Below are 25,774 nucleotides of genomic sequence, written 5' to 3' on the forward strand. Positions count from 1 at the left end.
CACGGTGGGACAGGCTCTAGAGAACCCTTCTACACATTGTGAACTGAACGGAGTGGCTCCTCCTGCTTGCGCACTGCACAGGTCTCTTCCCCAGAGTCATTTTTGCCTCTGAGTTTCTACCCTGAAGAAGCATACCTATCAGCAATGAAATACAACTAGAGCCTGGATAGGTCAGATTATCATTTACACTGTCAGAAGCACTGGATCTTTGAAGACAATAAAAATCACCTTGATTATCCAAACTCAAGATACTTTATTCTAGTATTAATGCTGAAGGATGAATGGCCATTCTGACTGGAATAACTCCACTACAGACCCACACAGCTTGCCAAAGGCTAAAGCTGGGTGTGATGGAGTGTGTGTGCGTGTGCACCTGCCGAAGCAGGATTATAGGCTAACTAGTAAAATCCTGTCCTAAAAATAATACAGGGAATGGAATGGTGACTTGGAGGCTGAGACAGGAGGACTGTCAGTCTGAGACTAGTGTGGGCTGTACTATGTGATTTTGTCCTGCCACAGGCTCAGATCAGGAGTGTGACTGCACCTTGGTGTTTCCCCCATGGCCTACAACACGGTTGTCCTCAGGTTGAAAGGGAAGAACAGGCTTCCTCTGGAAGTATGCTTTCCTGACAAGAATCTTGGTTGATAGGAATGTTTCAGTCTTCTGCATTTTTTTAGGAATGACATAGAGTTTTCTGTTTTTTACTGTTCTCTTTTAAAGATGTCATGAGAAGCATCATGGCATTTGGAAGCACCAGAAAACATTGGTTGGGGGAGGGCTGATGGTGGTTATCTCTGCAATGTGCAATTCCAACTAATAAAAATGCCACTTTCAGGATTTCACTATCCCGAGTGCCATAAGCTTGGAGAAGGAGGCCAAGTAGACACAGCCTCCCCTACCTTTCCTTTTATTGTCAGATGTGACTTTTGTCCCAATATTCAGAAGTGACATGACCATCGTCAGACATGGAATTTGTCTTCTAGTCTTCAGTGTGGCTTTAAATCAAGTTTCCAACTGGACAGAAATTAAAACAGCAAAGAAATGAAGGAAGAGGGTGTCTAAGCAACCATGTCTTCCCAGGAAGAGAAGAGGAAGCAAGGGGGAAGTGATTAATAGGTTTATTTGCATATACACAGAGAAGAGTCAGCATTGTTGGGTAAGAAGAGGCAGGGCTGCGAGGAGGTAAGGCTTCAGCAGAGGAAGGCACCTTGACAGACAACACGAGACTCCTATTAAATCAGCACAGTTGCAAACTTCATTTGCCTCAAGCCAACAGCTCATTGAACTCATATATCAGTTGAGAATCATTTACAAAACCAGGAGAGAAACAAAGGGAAGAGCAACGGTCTCACGTCCCTGGACCTGCCACTCAAAACATTATGTACAGGGTGCAGGAACAAAATCCATCTGATCAGTGCCCTCTGCTGCTAGGGAAAACAGACATCATGGGGGAATTTGGGGATTAAAGATGTCTTCAACATGGGAGGCCTGGCTTCCACAATGGTTTAGGCAAAGGGGCTGTGAAGTAGTTCTGGCCAGGATTCCAATACCAGGACCACACAACACAAGAGCTCTGAAGTGGGTGTGGACTGGCTAAAAGAAGCATCCCTTTCTGTCCTGCTCTGGTCATTTTTTAGGGCCCATCTCCTGACAACCCAAACTTATGGCACTGGTAGCATCCTGCAAAGGATGACCTTTATGGGTGTCTACAGTTACAAACTAACTGACTTTTTGAATGTTTTTGAATACCCAAATGAGATAACTTTTAGCAATGAAAGACCACTCTTGGCATTTGGAAACTAATTATCAATAGCTAATTTTGCTTTCTTTTTCCTCCAGGAAGATAATGTGAATCTATCTGATTAAAGTAAAACAGAACAGAAGAACCAGGTAAGCTGACTAAGGGGAAGAGAGACACACACTGAGTGGTTATAACTCTTTTTTTGTATATAAAGGATTAAAAAATTCCAATTTAATAATTTTGAAAAAGCAAATGTAAAATGACTTGGGCTTATAAAACCAGAATTTACAATTATCTGCGAATAGTCAAAAGGTAAATCATAGAACCATTTTGATTACAAATCTAAAGTGATTCTAAGGTTGGTTACAGAGTCACTGTCCCGCTCCCCAGGAAGAGTCCAGCAGCTGACTGTATGCACCCCCGCCCTACTCAAGCGCCTTCCTCTCCTTTCCAAACCGTGCTTCTACACTTCAGCCACACACACAAATACTAGGCACATCTCCCTTCTGCAAAGCTCAGAAAGACGACACACACCCCCTGGCTCTTACCAAGGGCCTTCCTTTACAAGGGCCCTGGCTCCCAGCACTGAGGGGTATCCATTCTTCAGCCTCCACAGGTGGTCTTCTCTTGGTCCATTCCAGCAGGACAGGTCCTCCTCAGAGAGGAACTGGGGGTCCGTGAGGCCACGGCTGCCTCGTGCTGAGCCCTCCCTCTGCTGCCTAGCACCTCTGCACCCAAAGTTCCACTTCTGCTTTCCTCTTGCTTTACCATCTACACCAAGACACTGGAGCATCCTTAGGTCTTCCTGCCTCGCACGACCCTTCATTGACAACTCAGGGACTACGATCACCACTACACACTGGAAATGTGATATTTTCTTCTCTCCACTGTTACCTACTTCAACAGCACAGAATGTCTTCTGGGAGCCAGGACACACAAACCAGAGACTTCTCTCCATAATCCCTGTCTCCTAACAGAAGTTACTATTCTGCAAAGTTCAGGTGGAACCCACAGCTCTGACTACTCCACACCTGAGGGAAGGTGCCAGCCCCCATTTCTGACTGATAGATTGGCACTGGATTAGAATACAGTACCACATTCTGCTCTTCACTACAACTCATTAGCATTCTTCTATTAGAGCGAGGGGACCTTTCTTCTTTCAGTATGCCTGGACTCCATTACCTGGAGCCAAGGAAGCACCTGCTGGCCTCGAGTGCCTCTTAGGAACCCAGCACCTAAATGATTAAAGTTGTGTTGTCCACTAGTCATTGTACGGGCACCTCACAGCACATATCATAGCTCTGCCCCTTCTGCACACAGCGACACTATCAGGATCTGAGCTCTAGTGTCAGCCTCTTATTAACAAGAGCAACGGTCCACTTAGAGCCACAGTAAACGCTCAGTGATATGTGAGCTGGAGAAAACATGGAGCATTTAAAAAAGGAACCATGTTTTCCTCTTCAGCACAGCCAGTGAGCTGAAGGAAGGCCTCTTCCATCTGCATCTCCTTTCTGCTACATAAATCCACAAGTCACTGTAGCACACTCTGATCTAAGAGACACTCTGTTACGACCAGGACACCATGTCATGTGAACAATGAACAGGTGTGACGGCAAAAGCTACAGATTCACAGGTCTTTGCTGATGGACAGTTAAAAGAAAGGTCTCCTAAGACAACAAGCCCACATGTGCCAGTGGGCACACACACACAGAACAAGCCAAATGTCCCAAGACGGGCTCATCGTCACAGAACCTGCACAGGGATGCTATGCTACATCTCACTAGAGAAGAGCTGCTGGCAGTGCTCTCAGCAGAGCACGAGGCAGTGCCGGCTAGACATCCGACCACTGGTGAGTGGCTAACAGAAGGAGCAGCAGCAGACACATTTCAGGCCCTGGTTTTATGTGCCTTTAATACTTTTCCTTTCCTCTGTGTTCACTAAACAAGAAAAATTATTTTGTAAGGCTACTTTTTGTAGCTTTTGTTTTCCCTTTGTATTTATCATGTTTTTAATTTCTTCTCTGAGGAGGAATTCTCTGAATCTGTGTCTTCCAATTCAATTCGGTGCCTTTTGAGGCCACTTTGGCCATGAACAACCTTGCTGCTGTCCATGGCTGAGGGGTCAGTGGGGTCCTCTCTCATTCCAGCAGTTGAGGTCTCACAGGCCATCTCAGACCCACAACAATCTTTGTGTAGGAGTGTCCCTGTCAGGGATGGGCTATCATGGTCAGTGTCTAGGTGTCCTGGGGAAGAGCAGGCCACTGACTCCAGCTCCCCAGAGTTCTGCCCATTGTTGTGGGGGTGAAGGGGTCTGGGGTGCAAGCGTCCATTGTTGTGGTTGGCACAGACGGTGTCAGGGCTCCTCTCCTCACTGTCATCAGACTGGGTCCTGGGACAGTTGCCAGATGCACTGTTGAGAGTGGAGCCCGATGCCTTGGGGACAGGAGGGGAGGATGGCTCCTCAGCCCGACTGCTCAGGGCCTTGCACAGAGCCTTTCCATTGAGCTTCTTGGTTTCAAAAGAGTGCTCCAGAGAGCCACTGTTGTTAGCATCCTGAGAGGTGCCCTCTGGCACCTCTGCCCAAGGATGGCCGCTGTGCTCGTGGCTTGCACCGCTGTTGGGATTTCTAGCAGACGTCCCTTCTTTGCAAGCATCACTGCTGCAGCCCTCAGGAGACTGGTCCTGGCTCCTCTGGGGTGTGGCTGTTACACAGGCTTCCTTACTGGAAGAAGGGGTTGGGTTGTCTTTGTGGCTGGTTCCTGCTCTTCCTTCATCTGCTTCCTCTGTCACTAGGGAGGTTTCCCCATCTTTGTTATTTGAGTAAGAGATGTAGGAGTAGCGGAGCCATTTGTAAGCTTTATAAATCTTACGCTCAACTGATTCCATGTTGGCAGCTGGTGGTGCCCGGCTTGGCTGAATATCCAGAGTGGAAGTGCTACGCTCAGGGGAGGAGTTTGGGGAGGAGGAGAGGTCATCTACCTTGATCTGTGGGTAGTCGTAATTGTCCTCTCCAATGTAGGTGTTGGTGGATTTGACTGGAGCATTGGGCCGCTCTTCCCGGGCTGTCTTCTGTCGCCTCCGCATGGCGTTTCGCTGCCGGGTGTTGGCTCGGCGTTGGTTCAGTTCTTCTTCATCCTCAGAGCTAGTGGAGCTGCTGGAACTGCTAGATCCATCCTCAGGGCTGGGTGACCGTGGCCGAGGGAAGAGATCTGTGTCCAGTTCAGCCTCACAAATATTCTCTTCAGAATCAGACTCATTGGACAGGGCCAGGAGGCGTTTGTCCTGATAGCGCCTCAGAGCGGACAGGCGCTGCTGTCGAGAGGCCGCATCCTCACATGTTGGCGTTGCTGGGGTTGATACCACTGCACTTGTGGTGGTGACTCGCAGGGGCCCCAGGTGGAAGGCATTGTCAGCAGACTCGTCCACTGTGGGAGGTGGGGAGCGGGGCAGTGAGGCTGAGGACTCCGAGTCAGTGTAGCCAGAGCGCTCACTGACGCCCGCATGCAGCTGAAGGATAGTACTCTCGCTGAGGTCACTGTCTGAGTCTGAGCTCCAGCCCTCGATTTCACGGCGCACCAAAGAGTCAAAGAAAGCCATCATCCGGGGGTCTTCCTGGACCGACTGGTTAGCGTAGTCGTGGGACAGGCCACTCCCACTGTTCAGTACAAGGCTGATGTACTCTTCATGGGTGTAGAGGCAGCGGGAATCATCTTCAATCCGACCATCGAGGTCTCCTGTACATCCTGGCTGCTTGTATGGGCTCCAGATCTACACAGAAGATGAAAGACAAAGCAACCAGGATTGAATGGGACGTGTTCAGTAGCTGGCCATGGTAAAGACCACTAAAGGTCTCCCCCCAGATCACTGTCATTTTAAAGTCACAAAGCAACTTTAAAAACATTTTCTTTACAGGTACAATGCACTCTTGTAATACTAGCACTTGGGACTAAGGACGGAGGTCTCAGGGACAACCTGAGCTATACAGCCAGAACTTTTTTGAAAACAAAACACAATCCAAACTCTTTAGTAGACTGGCTCTTATAAACTGTTTATCAAAAGTGTGGCTCTCAAAGGTCAGTAAAAGCAGTTTAGCGCATAGAATTAGACTTGGATGCAGAGACCTAAGCATGTTTTTAGATGGATACCCAGATATTATCTCTTCCCCCTTAAGTCTTCTGTCAGTACATTTAGAAATTGTAACCTTAATCTAAGAGGACGGGTGAAAGATGACATGAATATTAGGCAATGTAATTTTAAAAATTTTGGAATATTGAAGCTATGCACAGAAAAAGTTTTTCCAGAGTGAAAATATTCCTTGCCAGGCATGGTGGCACACTTCTGAGAGGCAGAGGCAGAGGCAGAGGCAGGCAGGTTTCTGTGAGTTCAAGGCCAGTCTGCTCTACACAGCTAAGCTCCAGGGCTACATTGTGAGACCCTGTCTAAAAAATACCAACCAACCAACCAAACACATACCCTAAAAAGATTTCAGCCTATAGCCCCACTTCTTCCAAACAACAATATTCTATTTTTAACCAATGAGAATTACTCACTGATGCCTGACAAGAATAGACAACTGCCTACACTGCACTTCCCTCTTGGACATGCAGGCCTCAGTTACCCAGGAAACTGGGTTCTCTTAACCAGGGGGTTAGCTGCTGGCCAGCTTCAGGGGTAACTCTGCTAGCTTCAGGAAGCGGTGAGACACGCTGCCCGTGGAGGGTGACTGTAACGCCATCCCTTACCAGGTCTCTCCCCGGTGGTTATGCTTGCACACTCACAACTGCAAAGTAGCAAAACTGGAGTTTTAAATTCAGGCGTTTCCCCAAAACCTGAGCTGGACAGTGGTGTTGTGTTATGCAAATCAAGGTAATTGGGATGTTGATACAAATGAGAAAAATCAACTCCACCTGATAGCTAGACAGGTCCAAGAACAGCACTGAACAATTCAGTTATGCCAGCCCATAGCCGTGGCACCTTGATCGAAGTCCAGTCACTTTCTTGCCTGACAGGCCAGTGCCTATCTTTGGATGGCACCTCACTCAGAGGACAGTATCCCATCCTCCCCCATTCAGTTTCTCTGAAGCAAACTAAGAGCAAATTCACCCCCTAGGAAATGTCCAAGGCCTCCTACCCCACTACATCTTTCTTGGCTATCCCTGAAAGGTGGCCTCTGACAAGATTTCCAGATTGCAGGAGGCTGATGACACCTAGGGCTAGCCACTCCTCAACACCAGCAGCCCTGATGCGCTCTTCTCTCAGTCTGTTTCCTTCCATGCCAGGACAGGGTTGATCCTGAAGCTCCATTAAGAGACTGTGGCTCATTAAGTCACAGGATCGTGCACTCGAGGCTGTCAGCACAGATGAGACATGCTAACGTGACGCTAACATATAGTAAGCGTAGAGCAAGCAGCAGAAAGCGAAGGGAGACAGTTAAATTCTCTGTGACAGCTAATGCTGGAAAATATTTAGGCAACACAACACTAGAGCTACAGACCACCGTCTCTGCAAACAGATCCTGAGGATAGAGGAGTTTGGTGGAACGAAGGAAGCTGACATTAGGGTGCTTTTTTCCGGCCTCTTTCTTAATTCTTAGCCAAGTGTTTCATTTTCCCAGTTAAAAAAATAACAAAATGTCATTAGCCATATTCCCTAATATGAAAAAATATTTTTCCTAGAAATATAAATCCACTTTGAAATCCACTTTGCTCACAGAAATGGCCTGACTACTTTATAAGCCACTTTTTAAAATTAAAAATTTTATGTAGCCTACCTCACAAACCACTTTAAAATTAAAATTTTATTTTATGCATTTTAGTGTTTTGCCCACATTAGAGGCCAGAGGAGGTAGTCAGATGCCCTGAAACTAGAGTTACAGAAATATAGAAGCAACCATGTGGGTACTGGGAATTGAACCCTGGTCCTTTGCAAGAATAGCCAGTGCTTTTAATCACTGAGCCATCTCACCAGCCCCTTGAGAAGCCATTTTTAAAGTTCTAATCTCCCAGTCCCAACATTTTCTCTTCAGGAATAAAAGTCAGTTTTATTTTGGCCCTGGAAGGTGTCAGGTTAAGCTAACTGTGTATTCCTAAAGTTCGGGGCAACAGAGTAAGACTGGATCAGGAGGCAGCAGACTTGGGAGTGCAGACTCCTAGTTGAATGGTGACCCTGGGTGAGGCGTGGCTCCTCCATTCAAACATTGAGTTAGATGGACTTTAATGTAGTTCTAAGACTCGGAGCAAGACAGAACTTCCCCCTAGAAGTCAGTGTTTGTTTGAGAGCAGTACAGAGGAGCAGAAGCCTGTGTCCCACCATTTCCCATAGTCCTAAGCAAATCCCTTCATCCTGGAAAGCCTCCACTTCTCAACCATAGTTATGAGAGTGATAACACGATGTAGGCTATAGCCAGGCATTAATGAGCATGTTGCTTCCTCTTTAATTGGTGGTTGAGCCTGACAGCCAGAAAGCTTTAAGACCAAAGTGCTTTAGCTGGCCATCAGAATTACTGACCCCCATTACCCTGCCCAGAACCATTACAAAGAATTAACAAGCTGTCCATTTCTTTTTTTTTTTTTAAGATTTATTTATTTATTTTGTATATGAGTACACTGTAGCTGTCTTCAGACACATCAGAAGAGGACATCTGATCCCATTACAGATGGTTGTGAGCCACCATGTGGTTGCTGAGATTTGAACTCAGGACCTCTGGAAGAGCAGTCAGTGCTCTTAACCACTGAGCCATCTCTCCAGCCCCAAGCTGTCCATTTCTTTAGATCTAAATCAACCATTCAAAAGTACAGCAATGCTGGGGGGTTACAGAGATGGCTCAGTGGTTAATAGCACTTGCTGTTCTTCTAGAGGACCCAGGTTTGATTTCTAGTACCCACCACACAGCTCAAAATGGTCTAACTCCAGTTCCAGGGAATTCAGTCTTCTTCTGACCATTACAGGCACTGGGCGTGCCTGTGGTACACAGACATATATGCACGCAAAATGATCATACACATAAAATAATGTTAATTACATTTAAAGACTTAAGGTCAAGTGAGTGCAGGATTCATAAAGAAAATGAGAGAACAGAAGTGGGAGGAGCTCCAAGCAAGCAAGCCCACTTCTGTTCTTCTCTTGAAGTCTACAGTTCAGAGGATAACTCAGATAGTAACCTCTATTGAGATTCTCCCAAATGAGAAAAATCCTTCTTTCTAAAGTGCTTTGTTAGCTTGGAAAACACTTGGGAGGCAGTGATAGCTTCAGATTAACCTGGTCTACAGAATGAGTTCCTGGACAGTCAGGGAGCCACTAAGAAAAAAACCCTGTCTTGAAAAACAAGCAAGCAAACAAACAAAAATTTGTCTCCATGTCTTGGGATCCCTTTTACCGTTATTTCTTCTCTCTCCTCCTGGGTCATCAATCCCTAGGGAGACTTGTGTGACCTCTCTTTGTCATCGTGCTCCCCATAGGGGCTGCCATGAGCAGCAAGCACACAGTAGATACAATAAAGAGCTTTGGGGGAGAAAAAGAATTTGCTCCACTTCTTAAGTTTTAGCTATAAACCAACCCTTTCTTTTGCGATGTGTGGGCATTCAGAGAAACAGAGGAACTGTTACGGGTGTGAAAAGGTTGGCTCTCTCAAAGGGGGACTCCTTTCCAAGCTGAGAAAGGAGAGTGGACAGAGGGAATCAGATCCCACATGAGCCACTGACCTGGCCCTGTAGAAGCAGCAAGCAGTGAAGTAAATAAATAGCAGGTGTCAGGCCCAGATAAATCCCAGGCAAAGGCGGCAAGCCCTCACAATAGGAGACATATGCAGATTGCAGAGAATTAGGGGTCTTTCAGGATGGTGTAGGCTTAGGCAAGGGTGATCATTCCAACAGAGAGGTGGGGCCAGCACTTAGTTTCAACCTGATCTTTCCCATTGCCTCTCCTGCATTTATTTTTCCTTTCCTTTTTCTTTTTTGTTCTGAGACTGAGTCTGTGTAGCCCAGGCTGACCTGGACAGTCTGGCTGTGTAACTCAGGCTGTCCTGACCTGGGACTGTGTCCTCCTGTCTCACCAAACCCAACTATACTATGCCCAGATGGCAAGTGGGGAAACATGTGAGAAAGCAAAGCTGAGAACCCTAGAGAACCCCTTTGTGCTCTACTCTCACTGTGCATGCTCAAGGTTTTAAATGGCCAAGTGTGCCTCTCTGTTCCTATGGGAACCTGGGAGCAGTGAGTTCCACAGCTCAGTCTGGATAACCTCACAAAGAAAACATTTTCTTCTTTTTCTTGAGAACTTGGCCAGTTTCCAACCTATGACCTTTAGAGTTAAGACTTCAGTTGACTTAAACAATATCTGAGGAGACTCAGCACAGAAGCATCCAAGTAGATGCCAAACAGGAATTTCTCTTCTAAAGGAGATGCCCAAGCAGAGAGCGTTCTGAAGGGAATGACGTCAACAGGCCTAGAAAGGGCATGTTTTACAGTGCCAACCTATTAATCATAGGCCAAAGGAGAGGGGAAGCAACGTGAGGGACAGGCTGTTTCAATGACTGTCCTATGAAGGATGACTGATATGGTCTAGTCAGAAGTCTGCTTCCTCCGCCAGCAAGGTGAAGGCTGTGGGTGGGGTAAGATTCTCTCCTGGCCTTCCATATGTTAACCATGTGACAGCAATTTGTAGCTTAAATTTCATTGTCTGCAAATAATAGGGGCTGCAGGGTACTCTGTGCCAAATGATATATCTATAATCCCCTCCCTTCCAAAGCTCAGATCACTGTGAAGACAGGTGATGGATAACCACAGTGGCTTCCTGGACACGGCAGGGCAACTGCACATGTGAACTCTCAGAGGCAAACGTAAGCCACAGTAGACTCCAGCATGAATAGGAAGGTGCTCCCTAAGTCCCAACCCTAGCTGAGGAGCGTGTAGCAACTGATGGCTGCTGTGGAGGAACACAGGAAGCTGCACACACCACCTCGCTCTCCTTCCCTGCACCCCATACACATCCAAAAGCACTAAGTGGACTAAATGGCTTAAAAAAAACAAAACAAAACAAAACAACAACAACAACAAAACCCAAAGCACATAAAGTTGGGAGGGGAGAGTGGTAGGGTTAACAGGGCATGAATTGTAAGGGGTAGATTTGATCAAAATATACTATATGCATGTATGAAATTCTCAAACAGTAAAATAAGGAGGAAAAATACTAAATCGTCCCAAAACACTCTTCCTTTGAAATTTCTCTCAGGTTTTACTGTCATTTAAAAAAATATTGAGGAAGGGCTAGAGAGATGGCTCAGGGGTTAAGAGCACTGCTTGCTCTTCCAGAGGTCCTGAGTTCAATTTCCAGCAACCACATGGTGGCTCACAACCATCTGATGCACTCCTCTGGTGTGTCTAAATATAACTACAGTGTACTTATATTCATAAAATAAATAAAATCTTTACAAAAATAATTAAGAAAATTTAACTATTGTACAAAGCATAATCTCTCTTTACTTAAAAGTCAAGTTATCACAGGTCCTAAAGAATTTATCATTTTATGGGTGCAGACAGAGCTCAGTGGTAAAGCAGTTGCCTTGCATATTCAAGGCCCTGGTATAATCCCTAGTACTGGGTGAGGTAGGGAGAGAGGGAGGAAGAGGAAGGGGGGCAAACGTGTGTGTGTGTGTGTGTGTGTGTGTGTGTGTGTGTGTGTATGTATGTATTTTAAATTTGAAATTTTTCTTGAAACAAGATCTCAAGTCCAGGCTGACCTTCATTAGACTCCCCATGTACGCGGGTATAACTCTGCACTTCTGATGCTCCTCGCCTCAAGTGTCTACACTTGTTTATAGGTATGTGCTACCAAACCCAAACAAATGTACATTTCTGATAAAAATGAACCCATATAAAAGCTTTACAAGTACACTGATTTACTATTAAACATATTACAGTGATTCCTAAAGAAAAGAACTTAAAAAAATCACTTAAAAACAACAAACAAAAACCAGACTCATAGTGTGTAGCCCTGCCTGGCCTGGATTCACCGTATAGCCTATGCTAGCTTACTCGAATAGAGACCTGCGTGCCTCTGCCTCACGAGAGCAGGATAAACACATGTGCGCCTGCTCCACTAGTGTTTCGATGCCGCCTTCTAGTGTTTAACCCTTTGGGAGCCAGAGTCTTGCTCGGCAGCATAGCTAGCTTTGGAATGGTGGTTCTCCCGGCCTCAGCTCCAAGCGTCAGTTTATAAGGCATGTGCCACCATTTCTCACTCATGGAGGATTTTGATAGTCAAAACATTTAGATATAAATCCCTAGACACATTGTTCTAGTTTCTTACAAACATTTCTTTAAAAGGACAGACGGGGAAAGTGCCTCACCTTGATAATCTTCTCCACACCAGAAGAGCAGATCATATAGGTGTGGGGGTTAAAGCGGACCTGGTTAACGATGGACCGATGCCCTTTCAGCACCATGAAGGCTCCATTGACCACCCTGCCAAGGCCACCTAGGAAGACAGAGACAAACACAACTGAATGATGACAGGCTCAGTCAGGACACAAACATCTCTGAACAGGGCTGAGATTCTGGTCGACTATGGGAGCAGAATGCAGAATCTTTAGATATGTTGTGGGGACAGAGGGATATGGGGACAGAGCATACGTCTCTTACCAACAGCCTTTATTTAGCCTGTAAGCAATGCCCACACCCACCCACAGCAATTCCACTGTCAATGACCCAAAGATACATAAAACATCAAGTTTTTAGTCTCCACATTTTAACCCAAATGTTGTATTAGAAAAAGCAGTAGAGCAAAATAAGGTTGAATACTTGGGACAAGTCAGGCTACGAAGTCAGGAGCTTGCAAAACCAGGAACATGTGAAGATTTAAATAGACAAAACGTCTTTAATCTGTTCCACTCTCAATTTATACTAAGATGACATTAGAGGCAAGAAAATAGGATAATGCAGAGAATCCTTCCTTTGCCCTTGGACAACAGAGAATGGAAGACAAAGGAGATCTGGATCACAGTCATAAGAAGCGAATTAAGAGTAGGAAGGAGGGGTTGGGGATTTAGCTCAGTGGTAGAGCGCTTGCCTAGCAAGCGCAAGGCCCTGGGTTCGGTCCTCAGCTCTGGGGAAAAAAAAGAAAGAAAGAAAACAGAGCAGGAAGGAGGACCAGTGAGACGGCTTGGCCCAGTGGGTAACAGCCCACTGCCAGCCTGACAAGCTGAGTTCAATCGTAGGCCTCACACCATGTGGACGCTGTGGCACACCATGAGCACCACGGCCTGGAGTGTGCACCAGAGTAAGAACACGGTCATTAGTGAACTTGGGCTAGACTCCGCGGTTCAATATCCTGGCGATGGTATTCCACCCACACAGGACACATGCACTGCATTCTGAACAAGGCTGCTCTGAGCGGTCACACACAACTAGGTACGGCCAGTAAGGCAGAGCGTCAGGCATCCAGACACAAACCAGAGAGTGGTATTTGGCCGGTGGATAACTTTTGCCTCTATCACGGAGGCAAAGGACCATTAAGTATAGTTTCTGTTCCATGTATCTGCCTCACCCCACAAATACTTTGATCAAAACTCGCTCCAGACATTTCCCAGTATCTCAGAGAAGGAGTGATGACTACAGCAACATGCCTTTCCCCAACTCATTTCTTTTCAGAAATTTTTCCACATTCAGCCTCCCTGGTAAAGTAGGCTGACATGGTGGGTTACAGGAGTCTGACCTTGAATCGTGGGCTGCATGTATCGTATCCCAGGATAGGAGTGTAGCCTGACCCATCAATGTCACAATGTCAAGTGCCTAAGGGTGGCATGGAAGGAGGGAAATACGTCTTGGGCCTAAGGAGAGAGGATCCATGGGAATATAGGGCAAACAATCGTTGTCTAGACATAGGGCTCAAAGAATTCCTCAGGAGCACCTTTTAGTTTTACTTTTGCTGCTGCGACTCAGGGGAGAAAGAGTTTATTTTAGCTGAGTCTCACATGGTAGTCCAACACTGGGGCACGTCCTGGAGAAGGACTTGAGACTGGTCATTGCACACCCAGTCAGGAGCAGGAGAGCGAATGCTAGGTTTCTACTCATATACAGTGCAGGGTTCAAAGGGCGCTGTGCACGGCCAGCGGGCCTTCTCACATCACTTAAGGCTAGCCAAACTGTCTTCCAGTGGATGTGGCGGATCACACCTCTCACTCCAGCACTAACATAGTGAGTTCCAGGACCAAGGCTACAAAGTGAGACCGTGTTCAGAAAATCCAGAATAAATAAAAGCAATCTCCCAGAGCCATGCCTGCAGGCCAGTCTCATCTAGACAGTCCTTCACTGAGACTCTCCCCAGGTCATTCTCGGTTAGGCTGACGATGAGGATAACCAGCACGCGCGGCTATGTGTCTGCTTTAGTAGGAAAGGTTGATCCGACAAAATCAAAACACAACCAACCACCACCACCACCACCCAAAAAAAGGTTGTACATACAGCATGGTTCTCTGAATTCTATTTTTTTTTTTAAGATTTATTCATTTATTATATATAAGCACACTGTAGCTGTCTTCAGACACACCAGAAGAGGGCATCAGATCTCATTACAGATGGTTGTGAGCCACCATGTGGTTGCTGGGAATTGAACTCAGGATCTCCGGAAGAACAGTCAGTGCTCTTAACCCCTGAGCCATCTCTCCAGCCCTGAATTCTACTTTTTAAACATCTTGTTCTTGCCCCTACACTGGGGTGGTCACTAGTAAACAAACTGGATTAAAGCTAGGGTCGATCTTCTGTGCAATCTAACCGTGGTGGGTTTTTTCTCCTTCCTATCCAAACTGGTATCCAGTGAATCTGGAAAGGTTCTAATGATAAAACAGGTACAGGAAGCATTTCTGCCACTTGTTAGGGCGACCAAGGGGCTGTGTCCTAGAATTACAGCAATGGACGGCTCTTTATGTACTTATAGGACTTTCTTAGCACAGAAGTAACAAAGTAGCATCAACATATCTTGGAATTGCATTGTGCTAAAATGTTTGATTCTAAAACCTGCTGTTTGAGTTGCTAACTTGAATTTTATAAAAAAAAATTAAGTGAGTTTTGCTTGGGATTCGATCAGAATGCCCACAATTTTTTTTTAAATAGCCTAAATACAGTCTGCCACTTTATACTAGATATTTATGTGAGGTGGCATGCAAAACATTGATGATTGCACAATCAAAATATCTATCAGCTCTGAACCATGTCAGAGAGTCTCTATGTTTGCAATATCAAAAACTCAGTTACGACTGAATTAGTTCCTTTTGTAAAAATAAACAAGCAAGCTGGGGGTGTAGCTCAGCAGTGCCCACGAGAATATGAACAAGCACATCTCCTCACTAGGATACACACTTGCTTTCACTTTCACACAGACTAAAATTAAACGGATACCAAATAATTGTTTTTTTTTTTTTTTTGGTTCTTTTTTTCGGAGCTGGGGACCGAACCCAGGGCCTTGCGCTTCCTAGGCAAGCGCTCTACCACTGAGCTAAATCCCCAACCCCCCAAATAATTGTTTTAAAACACATTTTTAATAGTTTATTATGAGTAACTGTTTGATTTGTAAACAATGTACCTTTGCTCCCAGGAAAGGTGAAACGGGGTTGCCAGGGGGAAAGCTAAAGACTCCTTGCATGGCAGTATGGTTCTCAGGTTTCAAATGAGTTGAATTGAGGCATGACTGTACAGTTTATGCAAATGATTTATTGAGTGGAGTCATAATCTAAAGACTAATAATGACTATCAAGAAATAAACGAGCACTTACTCAGGGAAAAGGACCTATCTTCCTAAGCTGTTATTTGTCACAGTTCTGATTTTCTTGGGGCCATCTGCCAAATATGACAGCATTAATTTGTAGGTTTCATTCAAAAGTCAAGGACGGAGACCACAGAGAGCACTTGCCACTCTTCCAGAGGACCCGGGTTCAGTTCCCAGCACCATGTGGTTGGCTCACAGTCACCCTCGTTCCAAAGGATTCAAGGCTGCCTTCTTGCTCTGTGGGCACCATACACAGCAAAACACTCACATACAAAATACATAAATCTGTTTTGTAAAGGGTCAAAGCTGAGGCTAGGAGATGGCTTACTGTGTAAAGTGCTTGCTGCACAAGTGTGAAGGCCTGAGCTCAGATCTCTAGAACCCATACAATGTGTGATATACAAAATGGCAAATGAACAAACAAAAAATAAGACCTTGTCTAAACAAGGTGGAAGGTGAAGACTGACACTTGAGGTTTCCTGACTGCTATACATACACAGTGACACACATGCACTCATGCACGCACGCACGCACGCACGGACAGTAAAGTCAAAGCTAAAGGTCCAGTGTGGCTGTCTCTCATGAGAAAGGGATGCTAAAGATGGAGAGTCTATATATTCTCTTATGTATTCTGCTATGGATTCCAGAAAACAAAGAATGGGTCATCTCATAGAATCCCATAAATGTTCACTGGGATCCAAGTGACTCAGACAAAACACGCTGCTCAGAATCCAAAGACCTTTCTTAAATGCCCTGGTAGTATAGGTATAGTGGGGTTCCTGCCTATGAGCCTGGCAGTTGGGAGGTTTAGGTATGAGGACTGATACAAGCCAGGCCAGCTAGAACTACTAAAGACCTTGTCTGTAACAACCAAACAAACTAACTGGGCTGGGTATGGCAGCAAACATCTTAGTCACTAGTATGGCTAAGGCAGGATGATTACAAGTTCAAGGCCAGTCTGAACAACTTAGTGAGACTGTCTCAAAATAAAATATAGGTGGCTGGCGATGTAGCTAACTGGTAGAGCATAGTGCATTTGCCTAATTCAATCCCTAGAACAGAAGGGAGGGGTATAAACCAAATTGGTTTTTGCTTTTCCCTCCAAATTGGGCCAAATGTTCTCAGAGAAGACAAAGGGCTAAACATTAAAGTCCTCATTTCTGTCCTCTTCTCTATTCACCCTTTTCATGACAAACCTTTGAGAAGGAAAACCAACTCAGTTAGAGCTGAGATTAGGAAGGCAAGTGTATTAAAGCATTCCTAGGAACAGAGACCAGGGACTGGGGAGGATAACAGGAAGGTAAGATGCACAGTGAGGGTAATGGTGCAGGCCTGTTATCATGGGTCTCAGGAGGCTGATGCAGGAAGCTTCGGAGCTTGAGGCCATAAGATTTACAATGAGACTTTGCTCCAAACAGCAAAAGAAACCAAAAAAATTAAGGCAGCAAAAAAAGAAAATTTGCATTTCCAAGCAAGAGCACAGGCCTTCGTGAAGAGAAAAAGAACTTAGATTTTGCAGATTTAGATGCTAAACATATCCAAAAGACAGAGCTAAACAAGTACGACCAACTCGCAAAGCACAGTTATGAGCAAATACCTAACAGGATGATACAACACTTAGAAGATGAAGTATCAGGTAATTCCAATGACACAGGGGGAAAAAAACCATTAAAGAAAAAACCCAAAGTTACCTTCTTGGGCTTAGGGAACTTTAATAATATCACTTGGGCATGTGATGTTATCTGGTTTCAACCCGACTGATCCCATTTGCCATGCAATTCAATATAGCTTGGCTCCTCCATGTTTGTTTTTTCAGTCATTCACTTCCTTTTCCTCTTTTTCCTTCTTTCTTTCCTTTCCTCTTCTCTCTCTCTTTTCCTCCTTCTCTCCCCCTCTCTGCCTCCCCTGCTTCCCTCTTAGAACAGGCCCGGCCATGGATCCATTTTCCCTCAGCCCTGGCAGGGATTACAGGCAGACAACACCATACCTGGCCATGGTCATTCTTTCTTGGCTACTCAAGAGATCCTAATGATTTTGTTTCCATGTATCTCTGATCTAACTTTAGGGCCTAGGTTTAAGCCACCACAATTCTCACATGTCTCATGAGACACACAGTAGCTCTCCCCATTTCTCACCTTGAGAGTCCCACTCCTACTCCATACCCTCATCTCAGAAGCCAGAGCAATCATTTTAAATTAGGCCATAGTATATAGCTCATCATGTTCTAATGGCTCCTCAGTTACCAGTACGTTCCCTCTGCTGAGTATCCATCGTCCTTTGTTGCACTTACCCTCGGACCTCATCTCCCACTGTATATTCCCTGTGACGCCCTTGCTCTGCCTCAACCCATTAGCTTCCATGTGTCAAAAATACACCAGGGCCACTCCTGCTCCAAGACCTTCCTGCTGGCTCCCCAAGGCTGATACATACCTGTATCTCCCGCTCTCTGAGGGTTTTGTGCAGTTGGGACCTTCTCGATGAAGCCTCTACAGAACATCCAATCAAAACTGCATCTATTGACTCTCCAATCTACTGTTTCCATTGCATGACTAGACATTCTGTTATTCATGTCTGCTGTTCCTTGTCTGAAAAGGTCCCCTCACTAGGAGTAAACTCTGTAATGACAAGATTCTTGTCTTTGCTGTATTCCCAGTCTCTAGAACATTGCCTCATAGCATATTTCCAATAAATATTTGATGATCAAACTGAAACATGAATATATAAGACTGTAGAATACAAGGGGGAAAAACTCCACTTGTGGACTCTATTACCCACCCACCATATGGATTTATCCAGATGTTTTGTTGTCTCTATGTTCTTGATGCTAGTCTTGGATGTTTCTTTTATAGCATTTTTACCATAGAAAGAGCAAAGAAACAAAAGTAGTTAAACTCCCACTATCCTTCCAAATGCTTTAAAATGTCAATTCTATGAAAATTTTACCAAACTCCTTAAATCTATTTACATTTCTCTTTTTAAAAAATTATCTTTTTATGGACCTTGCAGTTCTCACATGTCTTGAGCTACTGATACAGAACCCACTTCTAAGTTGAGTTTGTACACATGTAGGTAAATACCCTTTTGATCATTCCCCCCACCCCCGCTCTTTTTCTAAGTCAAGAAAGTATTGGCTGGGAATGTGGCTCAGTGGTCTAACATCTGCTTAGTATATTCGAGGCCCTGGGTTAAGCTCCCCTAGCACTGTAAAGGAAAATAAAAGTATGTATCTTTTCATGATCTGTCCAAATAACTTTGCAATAATGCCTTTTCTAAGATACTCAGTTGATAAATGAATCCAAGTGAAGCCCCTTGACATACTCTCTAGAATAAAGCTTGAAGGCGAAAGCTAGAGCTATAACTGCAAGGATAACATGGCTTGGTAAGTAGCAGCTGAGAAAATTTGCCTACTTCATTCTTGACCCCACTGGTAGAATTAAGAGTTTCCAAATATGGGTCTTTAGGACAGCAAAGGCTAAACAAAGAAATGCTGTCTTGAAAAAGAAAACAGCAGCAGCAGCAGCAGCAGCAACAACAACAACAACAACAACAACAACAACAACAACAACAACAACAACAACGTTTATAAATATGAAGGGCAAAGGACATTTCTCTTCCTGGCACACTTAGAAGAAATTTTAACGTTTTCTAAAGGCCTGACAACCGTTGCAGGCTTTATGTTTCAAGTCACAGAGGAACATAATCAAGGGTATTGACAAGGCAGGGGAGCACTGGCTGTCTCTCGGGGAACATGTAACCACTTCAGAGATGAGAGAGGCCAGATGGGGACAGAGTGCCACAGAGCTCCAGCACTCCACAGGCAGCAATGCTTAATTGTACAAAGACACAATTATACCGAGCCCTTCCTTCATCTGCACTCCACGTGTGTCTGCAACCAAGTACGTGCGGCCAACTGAAAACAGTCGTTTTTCTAGTTACAGGGAAGGAAAAACCCAGATGCCTGAGCCTAACTCACCGAACGCAAATGTCTGTCCAGGAAAAGTAAGAGTGGACGAGATGGCAGAGGGGCTCCTGAGACAAATGAGCAGAGCTTAATCCCTGGGACCCACATGGTGGAAGGAGAGAAGCAATTTCTGCAGGGGTCTTCTGACCTTTGTGCACATGTGCACACAACAGAATAAAGTTAAATACAGAAAAAGGAACAATATTGTTTACACATATATGCAGGCTGATGAATATACCTTACAGCTGTTTCTAGCATACCTCCTGTGGGGTGGCTGATGTGATTGAGAGTGAAAATGCATGTTTCCCCTTCTAGTTGAGAAAAAAAGTCTGTTAAAAGGGAATCCTTTAGATTTCTCATGACTCAAGCAGTCTTCACATAAGAACCACTAAGTCATTCATTCATGAGAGTACAAAGGACATTGTCTCCATCCTGGATGACATTGTTTCTCTGTGTAGCCAGGCTGGCCTCAAACTCACAAGAGATCTGCCCACTTCTGTCTCCCCAATGCTGGGACAGGAGGCAGGCGGCACCACTGCCTGCCCGTTCATCCTGCCTTTTAACACGGAGTATTTAGAAAGGGAGGAAACTTTGTTTTCTTTATTTTTCAAGACAGGGTTTCTCTATGTACCTTTGGGTGTCTGGAATTACAGACCAGGCTGGCCTAGAACTCTGTGGGATTAAAGGTGTGTGCTGCCATTACCAGGTGATAGAAACTTTTTTTTTTTTTTTTTTTTTCCGGAGCTGGGGACCAACCCAGGGCCTTGCGCTTCCTAGGCAAGCGCTCTACCCAACCCTGATAGAAACTTTTTAAATAAGGGAGAAACCACTGAGTCTGTAAGTACTCTCTTCTGTGTCTGAAGTCAGCTATAGTGTACTCATCTACATAAAAGAAATAATTCTTTTTTTTTCTTTTTTCTTTTTTTCGGAGCTGGGGACTGAACCCAGGGAGCAAGCGCTCTACCACTGAGCTAAATCCCCAACCCCAATAATTCTTTTTTTAAAGACTTATTTATTTGTTTTATGTAAGTACACTATACATTGTCACTGTCTTCAGACACACCAGAAGAGGGCATCAGATCCCATTACAGATGGTTGTGAGCCACCATGTGGTTGCTGGGAATTGAACTCAGGACTTCTGGAAGAGCGGTCAGTGCTCTTAACCACTGAGCCATCTCTCCAGCCCAAAATAAGTAATTCTTAAAAAAACAAATTCTATAGAATTTGTGTAGCATTAAAAAAGAAATCACACCTCAAATACCAGAAAAAAGAGGACAAGAAAAAAAGCCCCCGGCTTTGGCTCCCATTCAGATTTTCAGCACTTGGCAACTACTGCAAAGCACACAGCAGGCACTTAATTAATGTTGATCGCTTGTCATTTAGAGTCAAGTATTAACTGTGCCATTAAAGTATGTAATAGTAAGTCAGCTTTCCATATATTCAACAAGTATGACTAGTGAGGGACACCATGCTTGTCCTCAGTCCAGAATCAAGCAGTTAATTTAAAAAAGGCAGGAGGATGGATTAGGTCATTTCTCTTTGACACAGTCAAAACAAAAACTCAAGAGCAACATATAGCCCTCAGGTGTGCTGAACTATTAATTAATTGCTAGCATCTGAAAATTGGAGGGCCAGAAAAAGGATGGCTCAGCAAATAAAGGAATTTGCTGTTAAGTTGGACAACGTGAGTTCAATCCCTAGGAACCGTATAGTAGGAGAAAACAAACTCCCAAAATTTGTCCTCTGATCTCCATATGTGCACCCAGCCACATGGGTGTGTGTGCTTGAGGACACATGTGTACATGTGTGGGTGGGCATACACATGTGCACACACAGTAACTATAATTTTAAAAAGCAGAGCTACTACATTATAAAAAGGAGATGTTAAATATTTCTGAAGCCAGTCTGAAAAAAGGCGGAAAACATACCCAGAGAGCAGCTACATTATCACACACCTCTCCAGGGTCTGCTGCTCACCTGGGGGTGAGGCTGGGGTGACCTGAACAGGTTTCACTATGGGGACATAAGTTGTAAGTGGAATTAAAAAGAAAAATCTGGAGATCTGGAAGAACCATAGCTCCAGTCTGATGCGTGGCTCCCACAGTCCTATTTTTAAATTCTTTTGTTGTATTTTTATTTTATTTGAGAGAGAGAGAGAGAGAGAGAGAGAGAGAGAGAGAGAGAGAGAGAGAGAGAGAGAGAGAATGTGTGTGTGTGTGTGTATGGGTGGGTATGTGCATGAGTATACATGTGTATGTGAATGGGTGTGGGCTTATTCTTGTGTGTCTGAGTGTGTGCATGTGTATGAATGGGTGCGGACTTACTCTTGTGTGAATGTGTGTGTGTATGAATGGGTGTGAGTTCACTCTTCTCACAACGATCTGGGTAAAGGGGTCAGAAGATGAATCTGTCTCCTGTTGTCCTGTGGGATCTGGGGATTAAAATCAGGCCTTAGGCCTATACAAGCACTGCTGTCAGCTAAGCCATCTTACTGGCTGTTACTGTCATATTTTTTTTGAACTGTCCATCAAATAGCTTCTGTATAAAAGAATTAAGCTAGTTTCAGCCAGTGCTAGCAGACCAGCAGGCAGGCAGTGAGGTCCTGTCTAAAACTAAACCAATAAACTGGGCAGTGGTGGTGCATGCCTTTAATCCCAGCACTTGGGAGGTAGAGGCAGATGGATCTCTGAGTTCAAGGCCAGCCTGATCCACATGGCCAGTCCCTGTCTTGAAAAGAAAGAAAGAAAGAAAGAAAGGAAAAAAGAAAGAAAGAAAGAAAACACAACAAAAAAAAATTAAACAACTAAATGAACAAATAATAAATTATAAGCTGTTATAGGATAAAGTAGAGATGGCTGTCTTAAGTTCTAAATAATTTGGTTTAAAAATTATACACATTACTTTAATAAAAATAATTTAATCATAAAAATAGTAGAAGTAGAGAAAAAGGAGGAGGATGCCCAGAAGAGGAAAGCTCACACATGTGAGAGAATGTGGGTGGGGTCTGTTGGCAGCAGCAAGACTGGATTTCCAAGTGAGCCAGGCTTACTCAAAATAACTGCAAAAAGGTACTTCCACTACATGTAGGTCAAGATGATGAAAGGAAATGACTTTCTGCGACATGCTGTGATGTTGGAAGACACACTGAGAGAGCAAAGCCCTCAACTACCAGCTCCTGACCAGCCATATGACCCTGGAAGTCATATGACCCTGCCTTTGCAAACATAGAAATCCAGGGTAGAAATGATGGCTTCTGGTTAGCTCAAGAGTAACTGCAGTCGATGTGGGTCTGTGGCCTCAAACAGCTTACCTGAAACTTGACACACTTTCTGGTTTGTTGTTACTTACTTTTAAGATAGGCTTTCATTATTTAATTCTGGTTGATCTGAAATTCTCAGGGATCCACTTGTCTCTGCCTCCCAGTACTGGGAATTAAAGGTGTGCTCCTGGCCCTGGGTGTGCTTTTTGGATCACCATGTAGCACACTTTAAATCAACAGGGCAAAGACCTCCTTGGTCCAGCCTGACTACATCTTCAGAATCCACTATCTGGATAACTGTTAATGAGACAGGACAGACTCAGAGAAATCAGAACCAACCTCAGCTCCTCGAGGAACTAAAAAGTAATTCATCTCTGAAGAATGCTCTAAGGGGACTTGAGATTTACCCTGCAAGAAGAGGAAGAACTGTCGGGGTGTACGTGTATAGAGAAAAATGGGGACAAAGGAAGAAGACCACCTCTTAAGTCAAAGAGACAAGTACAATCTACTGGTGGTACTTTGACCTTTCACCTTTCAGAAATATGAAGGAATACATTTATGAGTTTTTTGTTTGGTTTTGTTACAACAAAAACCCAACCAACCAAAAAACAACAACCAACCCCCCCACCATCTCCCATTTTGTTATTTCCCATTTTTCTTTATACAAGTATAAAAGATGGCAGAAAAAAGTTCCAGAGGGAAAGGAGTAATCTACTTTCTACTCTCAACATTATAGTGGCTTGGCAATCAGAAACACTGCAAATCAGGTCAGAGACACAATTAAACACAAACGTTATTTCTCAGCCAATCAATCCATGATCTGTGGAGGTTGGAAACCTGAGCCAGAGTAAACTTCAACAGTTTGCTCTGCTGCCACATCTGGTAGACTGCTGCCACATCTGGTAGACTGTTGCCACATCTGGTAGACTGTTGCCACATCTGGCAGACTGTTGCCACATCTGGTAGACTGTTGCCACATCTGGCAGACTGCTGCCACATCTGACTGCTGCCACATCTGGCAGACTGCTGCCACATCTGGCAGACTGTTGCCACATCTGGCAGACTGTTGCCACATCTGGTAGACTGCTGCCACATCTGGCAGACTGCTGCCACATCTGGTAGACTGTTGCCACATCTGGCAGACTGTTGCCACATCTGGTAGACTGTTGCCACATCTGGTAGACTGCTGCCACATCTGGTAGACTGCTGCCACATCTGGTAGACTGCTGCCACATCTGGCAGACTGCTGCCACATCTGGCAGACTGTTGCCACATCTGGTAGACTGCTGCCACATCTGGCAGACTGCTGCCACATCTGGCAGACTGCTGCCACATCTGGCAGACTGCTGCCACATCTGGCAGACTGCTGCCACATCTGGCAGACTGCTGCCACATCTGGCAGACTGCTGCCACATCTGGTAGACTGCTGCCACATCTGGCAGACTGTTGCCACATCTGGTAGACTGCTGCCACATCTGGTAGACTGCTGCCACATCTGGTAGACTGCTGCCACATCTGGTAGACTGCTGCCACATCTGGCAGACTGCTGCCACATCTGGCTATGCTGGAGGGGAAGCTGCTTCTCCACACTTCCAAATTCCAGAAGGGAAGTACCTATAACTTATTTAGTAACTAAACCACAGCAGGAGGGCACACCCAATCCCTACCCCGTTTAAAGTTTGGAAGTGATGTTATTCATTCAGCAATGGACAAAACCAAAAATTGTCTCAACTCTGAGCACTAGACTTAATTTGTGTCATACACAAGGCAGAGTCCTCTGTTATTTTTCTGATGGCCATTTCCCAGTTTGATACCATCCATGTATCATTCATTGCAGACGGCTGAGTTGAGCTGTCCTCAAAGAAATTTTTGTAACAGTAGGTAACATGAAATAGGTGAGGATACTATTATTTTGAAAATGAGATTTGAGGGGCTGGAAAGATTGCTCAACAGTTAAGAGTACTGTCACTCTTGCAGAGGACCCAAGTTTGATTCCCAGCACCTACAGGACTCACAACCATCTGTAACTCCAGTTCCTGGGCCTCTGATACCCTCTTCTGACCTCCACGACCACTAAGCACACATTTGGTGCACAGACCAAATACATATGAAGGCAAAACACGATTCAATATGATGAATAAATCTTTCGAAAAATGAGGTTAAAAATTAAGTGCTCCAAATTTATGGAAAACTGTAGGCCTTTGCCAGAATATATCTAGAGCAGATACAGAAATGGTTATTTGATGTCTAGGGTTATCAAACATCAAGAAGCACACCTGCCCATCCTCAGAAAAGCAAGCCCTCTCCTTTAGTTAACATCACTACAGAGTCCAACAGAAGGCAAGGTCCTAACCAACCATGTGAAAAATAACAAGCGGGATATGCAATGCATGAGAAAAAGCATTTAACAGCAATATAAAAAAAACAAAAACAAAACAAAAAAGCTCCAGGACTGGAGAGATGGCTCTGCAGTTAAGAGCACTTCCTGTTCTTATAGACAACAGGAGTTTGGCTCCCAGCTCCAAGCAATCCAAGCTCTCTGGCCTCCTGGGGTACTGACACTCATGTGCACATACCTACACACACACATGCATGCATGCGTGCATACATACACAGTTTAAAGTAGGAATTTTAAGTGTCTTGAGGAAATCCTTTGGAACAAGATAATAAAGGAGATTCCTACGGTCTAAAGAAAAGACGTTTAGAATAGTGTGTAATGACACACACTTACAATTTCGGCAATCTGAATGTTGAGGCAGGAGGATCAGAATTCCAGGCTAGTCTGGAGCACATAGTGAAACCCTATTTCTAGGATTTCACCCATAGAGAATGGCAGTCTGGGACTGGAGCTGGGACTCAGTGGGGGAAGACTCTGCTGCCGAGCTGGGCAGCCATGTGCTGGACAGAGAAAACTGACTGGCAAATTAACTGTCCTCTGACCTCACACATGTACTATGGCTAACATGCATGCACACATAAACAAATAAATGTGAGATACACATTTCCTTAGGAGGAAAAAGTATCTAAATATCATTTGTGTCAGATAAGACGATGT

At 44.7% G+C, this 25,774-nt stretch overlaps 1 protein-coding gene across 3 annotated transcripts in view; it reads right to left on the minus strand.

Moving 5' to 3' along the window:
* Positions 1-1,103: 1,103 nt before the first annotated feature.
* Positions 1,104-25,774, minus strand: part of Dcaf5 (DDB1 and CUL4 associated factor 5) — an 89,244-nt gene continuing 64,573 nt past the window's right edge. For all 3 annotated transcript variants that reach the window (XM_032908028.1, XM_032908029.1, XM_032908030.1), the window contains exons 8-9: positions 12,087-12,214; positions 1,104-5,509 (exon numbers count right to left, since the gene is read on the minus strand). In XM_032908028.1, the coding sequence (XP_032763919.1) occupies positions 3,743-5,509; positions 12,087-12,214 (1,895 nt within the window). In that variant the 3' untranslated portion in view covers positions 1,104-3,742. The remainder of the gene's footprint in view (positions 5,510-12,086; positions 12,215-25,774) is intronic.

Source organism: Rattus rattus, chromosome 7 (assembly GCF_011064425.1).
Source record: "Rattus rattus isolate New Zealand chromosome 7, Rrattus_CSIRO_v1, whole genome shotgun sequence".
NCBI classification, from domain to species: Eukaryota; Metazoa; Chordata; class Mammalia; order Rodentia; family Muridae; genus Rattus; species Rattus rattus.